Source organism: Natator depressus, chromosome 1 (genome assembly GCF_965152275.1).
Source record: "Natator depressus isolate rNatDep1 chromosome 1, rNatDep2.hap1, whole genome shotgun sequence".
Classification (NCBI taxonomy): domain Eukaryota; kingdom Metazoa; phylum Chordata; order Testudines; family Cheloniidae; genus Natator; species Natator depressus.
In genome coordinates, this window is record NC_134234.1 from 190,944,082 (window position 1) to 190,957,641 (window position 13,560).

At 40.3% G+C, this 13,560-nt stretch overlaps 1 gene segment (V, D, J or C); it reads right to left on the reverse strand.

Moving 5' to 3' along the window:
- Positions 1 to 6,650: 6,650 nt before the first annotated feature.
- On the reverse strand, positions 6,651 to 11,036 carry LOC141984220 (immunoglobulin heavy constant epsilon-like). The segment is given in 4 exon segments: positions 6,651 to 7,260; positions 8,864 to 8,959; positions 10,048 to 10,359; positions 10,925 to 11,036. Coding segments are annotated over 4 exon segments (651 nt in total).
- Positions 11,037 to 13,560: the final 2,524 nt, after the last annotated feature.

A 13,560-nucleotide genomic window follows, 5' to 3' on the forward strand; every position in this document is an offset into this window, starting at 1 on the left:
AATTTGCAAACTGGATACAATTAACTTAGGCTTGAATAAAGACTGGGAGTTGATGTATCATTACACAAAGTAAAACTATTTCCACATGTTTATTCCCCCCCACTGTTCCTCACACATTCTTGTCAACTGCTGGAAATGGCCCACCTTGATTATCACTACAAAAGGTTTTTTTTCTCTCCTGCTGGTAATAGCTCACCTTACCTGATCACTCTCGTTACAGTGTGTATGGTAACATCCATTGTTTCATGTTCTGTGTATATAAAATCTCCCCACTGTATTTTCCACAGTATGCATCCGATGAAGTGAGCTGTAGCTCACGAAAGCTTATGCTCAATTATATTTGTTAGTCTCCGAGGTGCCACAAGTACTCCTTTTCTTTTAGCTTTCTTGTTACGCATAGAAAGCTGTCACTGGATCCTGGTTTCCTGCTGATAGATAATTGTTGACACCTCCCCTCCTGCTGTACAGCAAGCTTCCTGAAATCCACACCAAACACTTGGGAGGGTTCCCACCTAATTCACATAATTTGAGCAAATGAGCAATATAGCACCAATTTTGGTTTAAAGTGCTTTGTGTATTTGAGATGTGTGAATCACACGTAGGTGCCACAATACAGCCCTTATCATGAAACTCCAGAACTGGTCTCAGTCTGCTGCAACTCTGTTAAAGTCAATGGCATGTCATGAGGTACGAAGACAGGAATTGGCCCATTAGCTCTTTCTATGGCTTGGTCTACAAAGTTGCACCAGTTTAATAGAGGTGTGACATTAAACTGGTTTAGTTAAACCGTTGCAACTTGCTGTGTAGATGCTACTAAACCTGGCTTACATGGGTTTAGCTTGCACATGTAATTTATGGCCTTGTCTAACTCTATGTGACTGGTTAAACCTATAATCAATTTTTCAACTAATTTTAATTAAACCAGAATAAACTCCAGTGTACACTGATTTCAGTTTAAGAATGACTTATTGTGATTTAATTTAAAGGGATTCCTAATCGATTTAAGCTAAGATATTATTAAACCAAAATAAGAATGTCCACACAGGGGTTTGCACCTGTTTAACTAAATCCGTTTAAAAATCACACCTTTAGTTAAACCTGTGCAACTTGGTCATGTAGATAAGGCCATAAGCGCAAGCTAAACTGATAAGCTAGGTTTAAAGCAAAATAGGAGTATTCACACACAAAGTCGCATGAGTTTAACATGCCACATTTAGTTAAACCAGTGCAATTTCTTTATAGACAAGCCCTAAGAAACACATCACCTCGTGACAGATTCATACTGGCTTGGGTAGGAGTATGGAGTCTCCAGCTGGTGTTCAATGTGCTGTAAAAAGGCGGAAGTTGAAATGCTTACCGATAACATTGTCCTCCAAGTGCAGTGTCTGTGAAATAGACAGGTTTCAGAGGGGTAGCCATGTTAGTCTGTATCAGCAAAAAAAACGAGGAGTCCTTGTGGCACCTTAGAGAGTAACAAATTTATTTGGGCATATTCTAACCCACGAAAGCTTATGCCCAGATAAATTTGTTAGTCTCTAAGGTGCCACAAGGACTCCTCGTTATTTCTGTGAAATAGACGTCTGTCAACGATTACCTCAAAAAATATAAAGAGTGCAGAGTTGACACAAGGTGATGGCTGTGGAGCTGTGCTGAAATATCTATGGATAGTGTACGTTGACCTGGTTACTGGGATGTTTGTGGTATGAAAATATTGGTTTAGTGTAATAGGTGGCTGACAGGAAAAACAAGCAGAAAAGGAAAACATGACTCAAGATAAGCCTCCCCTCAAACACTTGAGGGCTGTTAAGAAACAATGCCAGGATGAGAAAAAGCCTGAGAACAAAGAAGATCAAAAGAACCCTGGCAGGTTTAAAAAGGAACACACTCTCAAGGGAGTGGAGGGGGAGTGTTTGCGGGAACCAAAATGAGACACTGAAGCCTGTCTGAAGAAGGTAGATCTGCCTACATAGCCATCAAGGGATGGTAAACCTTTAGGTAAGATAGATATGTGTAGATTGACTGTTGTTTTTTAAATCTTTTTTCTCCAAAAGCTTTGTTCCCACTCTTAAAATTAAACAATACTTGGGGTTGAGAAGGCTGCCTGGTTACTGCATTCAGCACTGGTCACAGATTCCCAAAGGGAAGAACCTCAGGTGGCAGAAATCTGTTGGGCCTGGTGCCGTAGCTCAGGGTCTCTTCTAAGGAGCGGGAGAATTGTGAGACTCCAGCCCAGGCAAGGTAAAGGCATGAGGCTTGAGGCCTCAAGGGGTAGGCTCAGAGAGCCCAGAGAAGGTACAGAGGTGGAGTGAGCCCTGTGACCGAGACACTGACCAAAGAGACAGATCTGACAGAGAGAGAGAATAGCAAATGCTCTGCAAAATACCAACACAACACCACCACCTGTGGTTAACATCAACTCTCTAACGTCTGAGTAGCCCCTGTGCATAAGCCGAGATCTTCCCATGCCCAATATTCATTCTTCCGGTGTGAAATTACTGTAATTTTTAGACTCAAGAACTTCACTTATTCTACAGATTGTAACATAATGCATCTTGTTCTTGACAGTAATGATAAAATAAACCTCCTTGATGTACAGTGTGAGGCTACAAGACAATTTAAGGCCTCTGATTCCTCAATCCAACTCTCATGGGTGGCCCGTCATGCCTGTGAGGCACCCCATTAATCTCAATGGGACTTTGTGCAGGGGTGCGAGACCACCCGCACAGATCCTATTACAAGATCAGAGCCCAACACTGGTTATGGTCTTGCCAATAAAAGTATGCTTCAGAATTAAATAGCAGACCTACAGAGCTAAGGAATAATATGATAAATAGCAGAGGGAAAGAGCAATTAAAAGTTTTTTTTTTTAAGCAAAAGCCTTTTAATAACAGAGAGAAAACAATGCTGCATTATGTTGAGGAAACACCACAAACATGATTCTAACACAAACCATGAACCAGAAGACCCACTCCAAGCAGATTGGGCTGTGTCCTTCCCTTTCAGTTCTTGACAGGCATGAAAAGATAGGTTTGCAGATACAGTCTGAAAAAAGATGGAGGGCCTGATTCCCCATTGCCCTGCACACCCTGTGAAAAAATGAACAAATCAGAAAATGCTCAAAACAGTTTGAGTTTTTACCTGAAAAGTTTTGGGTTTTCACAAAAATTTTCATGTTGCCAAAAACCCAGTGTTTTGTCATAAATATTTTTAGCAGAATCTTTTTGGCCAGCCCTCCTAGAAACCCGGGGGCAGGTACATCACACAGATTACAAGCGAAGGGGCATTGTCAACGCTTTTTAACCTTATGTTTTATAAGTATCACGTACAGAACATTGTTGCAGGTTAACAGCTTCCTACATGTAAGGGTCATGTAAGGTTTCACTGACATAGTGCTGCCATTTGAGACACAAAAATATGTTCCTTTGGGGAGCAGGTAGATCAACATATTTAAGAAATAACAGGTCACCCTTATTACTGGTATGGAATCTTGCACTCAACCTTTCAGGGAATAAATATTCAGTCTGGCCTTATGAGACCTCCAGCAATGACTCCTCCCCTCACCTGTTTGCTGCCGCTTTGCAGTGAATTTTACCATTGTGCTGAGGTCCAATCCAAAAGTCCTTCCCCCTCCTCAAGTACTTAAGGAGTGCATGGTCCTCTGCATGGGGTGAGCTCTGCTCTCAAATGTGAAACAAGAAATTGAGGTACACATCACTAGATCTTGTGGTCCCCACAAGACTGTGTCTTGTTTTGTCTTTAAGTCACCTTTGTCAGGGAAAGAGATGACTGTCCTTGTGCAGACTGGCCAAGGCTGCTCTGAGCCCCTTGATTTTTTTTTTTTTTTAACTTTTATATTTAGGAAGTATTGGCAGGCTTACAAACCCTTGCCATGTAAATATCAGAAACAAAATGATAGTCATTACAACAGAGAGTTTTTGGTTAGAGACACATTTTACAGGAATATAGTAATCAGATCTCTCTGTTTAACAGGGTATTACTACAGCATGAGCATCATTACAATGTCAATGACATGTCATTTCTAGAGATTTTATTAAATTGAGTGCAATCTCTGATTACCCGTATTTAAACAGTCCAGGTATGTCTATCACATGTTAATATAAAAAAAATTGGACAGATGTGTTGATTTTTTGTTTTAAACAGATGAGCGTATTTTGTCCTAATATTAAATAAATGGTAACCAAATATCTAAGTCTCTATTTGTCATCTGGGTATTTTGCCGAGTACAGATTTGGTGCATTAACTTTTTCATAACAACCACGTCCAATATACTTTAGAAGCATTCCTCTCTGGCTGGACTATTTTTTCTTTTTCCTATGAAAAGCTGTCATTAGCTGAGCAACTACTAACAGCCGAGAGATCAATTCTTCACCTCCTTTTGTGTGACATTTCTACCAAGAAGCCCCAAGAAGATTAGCAAAGGGTCATTTGGTAATAAATATCCAATAAATTATATTTGGTCATGAACTGCATCCCAGTATTCTCTAGTGACTGGACCCGTCCATCAAACATGCATAAAATTTCCTCTTTCACTGCAATTTCTCCACTATTTCCCCCCATTCAATCTTTTTTTTTTTTAACCTGACTGGTGTGAGCTACCATTGAAACGTAATCTTAAAGAATTTTTCTTTTTTTAGGTTATAGACTGAGGTTGATGGTTCTGTTTTCCAGATCAAACCCCATTCCTCTGGGGGTAATTTGTCTACCCTGGTCCTTTCCCCAGTGCCTTATATATGGACATCCTTTTGTTAGGGAAGTTGTCTGCAAAGATGGATATAGATTAGGGTTTTTTTTTTATTTGTTTGTTTCCTAATTGACCAATCCCTATGACTCCTGTTAAAGTTAGCTTTCTTTTTCTAGAAAGTTGAGAAACATAATGCTGAACTTGAAAGCACTGGTACCATGGGATAGTGGGCCAGTTAGAATTAGTTTTGATCTCTAAGTAAGTTAGAAATGTTTCTTTACTGAATAGCTTGCCAACTGAATGTATTCTGTGCCTCCTGATTGTAAAGAAAGAGAAACTCAGGGGAAATGGATGGCATAAAAAATTGCTATTACGAACACACTTTCCCCACTAGAGTGCTGGTTGGTTCCAATCCAGCCCTGGCTGCTTGAGAGTCACTATATCTAAGACAATTCACTGGCTTCTATGAAATTATGCTTAATTAAGGCCCCCCGCCCCATGTATGCTGCTGGATCTAAACTGTGTGCTTGGGCCCATGGTTTGTGTAGTGCAGTTGATTCTGAATTCTGTGGTACATTGAAATTTCAGCGACAGTGCCAAATAAATCGAAAAAAGGAGGGTGTTTTTTAATGGAGTTATAGCTGAAAATTAACAATACAGTCAATAGTGTTCCTTGTGTTATTTCTCTGGGACCTGATTCTGATCTCAGTTACCCTGGTGTTAAATCAACTGGCACCAATGGAACTAAACACAGAGATAAGAACTATGTTTGATGGTAAGTATTTGCAGGGCCAAGCTCTAAGCTTTCATTTGAAAACAATATTAAAGCTGAGATTTTTGAAGCTGCCCGAGGGACATGGATACCTAAATCCCATTATAAGTAACAGGAGTGGATGTCAAGTCAGCTGTTAAAATCCCATCCATTATGGTTTAAAAGGAAGCTTTCAAAATTTGACCCAGCTCTATTGTTAATTCAGAACCTTATGAGCAGCTAACAATTTGCCTACAAAACCCCCTCACTTTTGATTAGCTCTTTTCACCCTCTTTCCACTTTTTCTCTCTCATACCTGAATTAATATTTCAGCTGTAGTGGTCTTTGGAAAACCTACTAAAAACAAAATTGAAATAATCGGGTCTGACACAAACAGATATCTAGGCTCCCTATCCATCCTTCTAGCTATCTTTCATTGTTAAATATCTTTAATGATTTTTAAACTATTATACAATTGACACATGAGAACAAAACTATGGTCAAGCGAGCACACTTAACAGAAAGCCCTCACCCTCAACACCATTTTCTTCCCAATAGCACCTCCATTTTGATCTCACATTTAGAAATGTCAGACATTGTCATTTCAATGCATTAATATACTCCAGTGTCCTGGGTAAAAACACAGGGAACTGAGGATTAGTAAGAATATAGTAAAAAAATATAGCTATTCTTATTGCTGCATGGTGATAGTTTTTTCTATGAAAGTCAACAACTTAGATCATCAGTGTCTTTCATAAAGTGCCTATGGCTGAGGAATACACTCAGATATGGTCAGAGGAAGGATTTGTGTAACATTGGTAAAGACAATCAGTGCAGGGTTATTTCACTCAGTGATAAAACATTGCGTTTATTTAGCGTTTCTTTCATCCAAAAAGCTTCCCAAGCACCTCACAAAGCGGTTTGCAAACTACATACTGCATGCAGGATCACTTCGCCAGCTACTGAAATGCCTCCACCTCTGTGGTGGAATATGGCAGATGTGTGACAGCACGCATCATGCTGTATCTGAATTAAACTAGATGGGGAATTTTCGACAGACTGCTGTTACACAGGAATATAGCCAGAACACTCATTATCTTACATATGATGTATTTCGTAAGTAATGATCAAAAGTGATTGGTACCTAAGTTTAACATGACAACTGAAAAGCAGAACCTTGAACAAAAACATCCCCTTACTGTTCTGATGGAATATTGGTTCAATACTGACTCAAGAGGAAGAGTATCAAGTCCTGCTGGATGCATACAATTACCTAACCTCATGGTCATGCCCATAATACTCCACCACCAGACAAGTGCATCATCTCCCCAAGGCACACAGTAACCTGGCACTCAGATTGGGCACCTTTTAAAAAATCCTTTGAGTGTTTTAATTCCCTTTATGTGCCAGATTACATGCCTGTCTTCTTGTTTCATAATACTGTCTTATCTCTGAGAATTCCAACAAGTGTCCAGCAAACTGCTCTGCCCCTGCTTCTATTCCATTTGTTTAACAGCTCTAGGTTTCAGTATTACCAGGAGCAAGTCATTATTTGTTTCTCTAGACGCGCCTGTCTGTAATAATCCGATAGGCACATCCAACACTGAAGACTGCAGTGGAATGCAATATTGTCTTCTTCTATATTTCAGAGCCCACGTACTACACTTGACAGCAGCTCATAAAGCAGATCCTGGATAATGAGTAAGCAATGAATAGGTTGTATCACTCTGGCTTTCTTGCGGAGGATGTGTCTCAGCTGTCTCTGGCAATCCCCTTCCTGCGGAGCTCTGTGATGTGGACTTGAATCCTAAAACAGGTAGATAATACTGGGCTTAGCTCCAAAAGAGACAGCACATTTTATACACATAAAACACAGTTTTGGAATGTGGAACTGATTATTGATCTAAGTGTCACTGGTATTTTAACAAATTATATTCTAATTTATCCAGAACAGTGATACATTTGTGTTAATGTTGGGTTATATTTGCTCACAAGAGAGAGTATATTTCATAAAACACAATGCATACAGTAGCTTTTTGCACAGAGGGATAATACACAGAGGGATAATACACATCCTCTTATTGGGATAGGAACACAGTTTTATTTTTATAAGGTTGTATAATTTCATCACTCACTAATGTTAATGCAAAGCAAAACCTTAACTCTACAATTAAATCCCCCTATTAGGTGGAACTAAAGCTCGTATTTCGCCCCCAGCAGAAGATGTCTTTTTGTGTCAAGCACTTTTGAGGGGACTGTTTTATTCAACATCAATTGGTATTCCACCCACTGCGCACGTGTATGTCTTTATAATGCGTAAGTGACACACAGCTGGGAAAGCTATTGCACTAACACATGATGTATGCTGCGATTGTATAGCATATCGTGGGTACATTGTCAATTTTTTCTTTTAAAATCAGCACCCAAATTTAGCGATGATGAAATGTGCAAGGCTGGCAGACCTAGGCATGGAGTCCCTTGTTCAGCCAGACAACAGGGACAGCAGCAGTGCAAACTTCCCTACACTACCCTGTCAATGAACCTCCATGCCGACCTTGCAGGGAAAGGGTAATTGAGTTTCCATGCTTACTCAGACCTTGGCCTCTCTGCTCAGACTGACAACAAAGGTATCAATTAGACCAACTGTAGGGAAGATTTTCATTATCTGGACAGGTTTCAGAGTGGTAGCCATGTTAGTCTGTATCAGCAAAAAAAAAAAAAAAAAAAAAACAAGGAGTACTTGTGGCACCTTAGAGACTAACAAATTTATTTGGGCAAAAGTTTTCGTGGGCTAAAACCTACTTCATCGGATGCATGCAGTGGAAAATACAGTAGGAAGGTATATATACACACAGAGAACATGAAAAAATGGGTGTTGCCAAACCAACTGTAACAAGACCAATCAATTAAGGTGTTGGTCTAGTTAGTTGGTATGAGAAAATAGTTAGTTGGTATGGCAACACCCATTTTTTCATGTTCTTTGGAAGGCTTTAGGGGACGTTTGCGGAAATGGTATTTCCGGTATTTAGCAGGCAGCCGACTGCTGAAGTGAAAAAGTGATAATTCAGTCCATCAGAGCAGGAGAGCACCAAGGAGTACCAATAACCACCATTCTAACAAAAAATGATATTATCTTTATTTATTTTTTACCTTCTTTCTATTTCAGTTCTTCAGCTCTAAATACACAGATATCTATCACTTGAGTTAAGCAAGACTTTGCATCAGTATTAAGGCTTACATCAGCTTGGTAGGCCTCAAGTCATTAGAAGGCAACATAACCACGAACACTAAAGTTGTTTTGATTCCCTCAAACAGAAGGCAACGGTGCCACCTATATGGTGTTAGAATTAATCAGCGTATATCACATTAACTGTAAATAAAAAAGACTAAACAAACAACTGAATACTCACTTAATTTCACAGACTTTGCCACAACTATTGCTGCCACTATTGCTAAGAGACCAAACAGTGGGACAGGGATCCAGTACAGGTTGTAATCTGAAGATGCTTTAGAAAACAAAACTCAGGTAAATTACACAATAGGAAGTTCAGAAGCTATTCAAGAGTGCACATCGATGTTCCACCTCATGAAACAAACACTACTTTTTTGAAGAAAATTACAAGGGGAATTTAGGAAGGCAGGATGTATTTGCTAGAGTTGGTAGGGAAAAGAAATTTCTGTCCTGTGAGAAATTCTGATAGTTTGATGTTTGTTTTCATCCTCAGTTGGGATGAAAATCAAAATAGCAGAAATTCTAGGGGAACAAAAGTTCAGAAAAAAAGAGATTCTATGATGTTGAAACAAAATGTTTTGAAATTTTGGATCAAAACAAGAATATTTTGTTTTGAAACACTGAAAATGTTGACATTGCAAACTGTCCATTTAAAACATTTGATTTAGAATTTTCCCCTTCAAAAAATTGGAAAATTTTACTGAAATTGACATTTTCCTGCAAACACATTTTCATTAGGACAAAATCTCATATTTGATCAAGAAAACTTTTTAGCTAAAATTTTTCAATCAGATTTAGTAATTACCCAGTTAAATGTTATCATTCTACTCTTTACAAAAAGTCAGATCACTAATGATAAACACTGAGGACCTTAATTTCACAAGGGCCTGCTGGAGAAAGCATTGGAGTAGGATTCAGGAGACCCAGCTTCTATTCATTTACAAATAATAGCAACTTAAACAACTAAAAGATGTTGCTATTTAGAGGCAGAGTACTGTCCTAAAACTTAAATTGCGTTTGGCTGTGAATCCCATGGACTGTCAATGGAATCTTGACTCCTAAATGCCTATATCCCTTTTGAAATTGAGAGTTAGGCTCCTAAATCAGTTATTTGTTGCAAGGCAGAGCCCCATAATGTGGAAGTATCTTTAAATATGTGGGTCTTGGTCTTATTACTCCATCTCTGTGAGCTCTCCCAACAAGTGTCAACTTCAGCACACTCAGAGTAAACAATAAAAATAAAGGGCTTATTTCACTGTGTACAAATGAATGCTAATACGTTTCCTAACACAAACATGGATGAACATCTTGAATACCAGTGCTACTAAACAAACAACCTGAAAATGCACAGTAGACATTTACCTTTACCAGACTGGGTCAGGGTGAGCTTTTTCACAACAGGCATTTTCAGTGTAGAGTGATTCACTTGGCAGGAAAACTGGGCAAATTCATTCCAGTCATCTTTGGAAACAACAAGGTTACTTCTATAGGAATAAGACCCATTGCTATTGTGGAACAGAGAGTCATTCCTTGTTGAGTTAGTGAACAACTGGCTGTCCTTACTCCAGGAAAGCTGGATGTCTTCAGGATAGAAGTCCCAAGCACTGCAAGTTAACGTGGTCTCCTTGTCAATGGGTGAAGAAGAGGCCAAAGAAACCTCAACCACTGGAAGAGCTGAAAGAGAGGGAAGGTGGCTAGTCACTGCTCCCTGTAACTCCTTACCCGTACAATGCCCCATAGGTGTTACCGGTCACTGTGAATTGCGGGATAGCCCAGGGCTGGGTTCCATAAATCAGGGGGTCCCCTGTGAAGCCATTCAACTGGGGTCGAGTGGCGTGGCTCAAGGGTCAGAGCTCTGCCACCTCTTCCTCCTCAACAGCCCTAAACTGCTCTGCCATAGCAGTGAGAGCAGCTCAGTCCCAGGGGTGGGGGAGGGGGAAATAGGTCATGTGCACAGAACTGGTGTCTGTGTTCATGGGGAGCACCAGGGAACGAGGTGTTACCTGTTAAACAGGAGCTGAGGGAGCCTTTGATGCACCCCCACAAGAACTATGATAAATGGAAAGCCAGCCCAGTAACCATACTGGCTCAGATTGTCACTACAGAGCTTAGTCATCACAAAGCAGCCCACACTCCACAGCAGTGAACGTCACACAAGCATTTCAACCTGTCCTTTCACCCACATATCAGAGCACTGCAGCGTTTAGGATATGTGGAACACCGAGAAGTCCTGGCTCACCCGACACTGTGAGGCAAATGTGAGACTGGCTTAGCGTTCTCACAGGAGGAGGGATTGTCTTGTCCAAGGTGCAGCTGTAAACACCAGAATCTTTGACAGAGACTCTCTCCATAACAACACAGCCCTCTTTTGTTGGCTTATTATATTCTAGGTTTATACGGTCTGTGCAATTTCTGCTCCAAATGGTGAAATTTCCAAGCTGTATGTAACACAGCTTAGCAGAGCTGCTGTGTCTTCTCAGAGTTATAGCCAACCCTTCCGTTTCTTCAATGTTCTGTGCACAGACTGCTCTCACTGTTTCACCCTGTAATGCTGAGACCATCTTTGGACTCAGTACAATGGATGTGGTTTGGATCATTGACCCTAAATGGGAAAGGAAAATGGAACAGGTAAGTTACACGTATATTGAAGAATAAGACAGCTTCTTCACATTCTGTAAATAGAGATGAGTGGGGAGGGAGGTTAGGCCACAAGTGGACTCCATTACAGGACTGGAGGTCTTCATTTAGGATTATGCCTGCGGATCTGGGGAAAATGTTAACCCTTTATTATACTAAGAGTGTTCATAAATAGTTTTGCATCTTAAGTTGGATTTATTAGAGTCATTTCTGGCAAATCTACTTCACCTTTATGAGGCAAATGATTGTTCTTTTATAAGTGGATAGAAGCCCCTTACATGCCTGGGTTTAAATCTGCTCGTGAATACTGTAAGTGGCTGTGGATTATTTCTATACCTCTATACTGTAAGGTCAGGTAGCAGACATCTGAGGTTAGGGACATACCTTTCAGCTGTCCCTTAGTTTTGCTTTAGGCACGCAAAAACCAAATTCTGATCTCAGTTCTTTTGGAGTGAATCCAGAGTAACTCCATTGGCTTTAGAGGAGTTACTCTGTATTTACAGTCAGGTAACTACCTTCAAAACTCGGCCCAAATTTCATACTCTACATCTTGATTTTATTGCTGTAAAGTATGAAAAGTGAGAATACCTGAAACAGAAGCTATATTAAAAAAGTTATTCTTCCTTCACTTGGCACTTCCTGCATTTATAATTTTTTCAAGTCTCTTATTTTGAGTTTTTAATCCCTTAATTGAGCTTCAGTAGATGGAGTGGAAAAGGGTGAAGGAAAATCAGAACAGTTTGGTTTCAGCATTAATCTGTGAAGAAACTGAGTAACAGCAGCTTTCAATGATTCACCTCTTCAGAGAAGCAGAGTCAACAATAAGAGCAGTGACATTTCTGAAGGGTTCACATCATGACCAATTCCACACAGGAAAATAATGGAATCCTTAGTGCTTTAAAATAAGCCAGTTGGAAAGAGGCAGGAGTGTTTTCAAAATATTGAGGTGACAACAGAGTTCTGTCTAGATGGCCAATTTCGTTCTCAATCAAACTCCACTGAAGTCAGTGGGGATAAATCCAGGGATCTATTTGGCCCTTCATTTTTATAATAAATATAGGAGAAGATATGCCCCTACCTCACCCCAACCACCATCCCGGGGAGAACACACACAGCTCTGGGAACAAGGATATTGAACAGAACTACAAATCTGTGTGCCTACCTGAGTGCCAAAGACGAAATATGAATATTAGAAGCACCAGTAATTTAGTCTCTCTTCTGGGCAGCTGAAGCTCCGTGGGCAGCATCTGCAAAACACTTTTGAGTTAACCAGTGCCTGCCTGCAAGGTGCTAGTCTTTATCATCATTAAAAGCATCTCTTTGGATCTCAGACATGTTAGTATTTCAGAGGCCACAGGGCAAGTTCCAAGGAAATTTCAAAGTTAAGTCGGTAATATAAAGAATAACATAATAAATATAAAGAATAACAAGTGTAGAGGATTTTGGTGGAGCTGAGCAATTTGCATGCTGATCTTTGCACAGCCAAGCCAGCGGGAGGCCATCATTATTAAGAACCTAGAAAGGAATGATTAACATAGAAATGAATATTAGGACAACTGGTCAAACACCAATCTCCACCTGCTAATATTCAGATATTGACATGGCAAGAGGTTCTGTCACCATGCATCACTGAGGCACACAAAGACCCAGGATGACACTCCCCACAGAAAGAGTTAAAAATGCCACGTGGCAACTGAATCCAGAGAGATGTTAAGGGGACTGTGTGTATCTCTGATGGGCAAGTTCCCCACTTCCGAGGTCCCTTTGGGTTGCAGACCAGCTACACAAAAGCCAGGCTACTCGTCAAGGCCATGTAATCCTTGGTGAGGAGTGTTGATTAGGAAGCTTCCTAGATAGAAGACCCAGGGTTTAAGGGAGGGACAGAGAACAGCGTGTTTAAGTTCTGAGATTCTGGGGCGTTACAGAGACAGGACCCCATGACAGCTGCTTTGTACTACCAAGGCAGTCATCTTCAGAGGGGTTCAACTAAAAGACTTGCGTATACTTTATACAAAAACAAATTACACTAAGAAACTACCTGACTCTGCATCATTGATTTCTGGTCTGGCATATAAAGCCCTGGAATTTGCTGCCACTTAGCAAAGGAGAAGGAATATGATAGGCAGCCTCTGAGCAGCCATATAGCCTAGTGTATAGGAATTGAGTAATAGCTCTTTATGTAATGTGTGAGCACTCTAGTGGCCCTCTCTGCCCTCTGTGCTTCAGAAGCCACCAGAG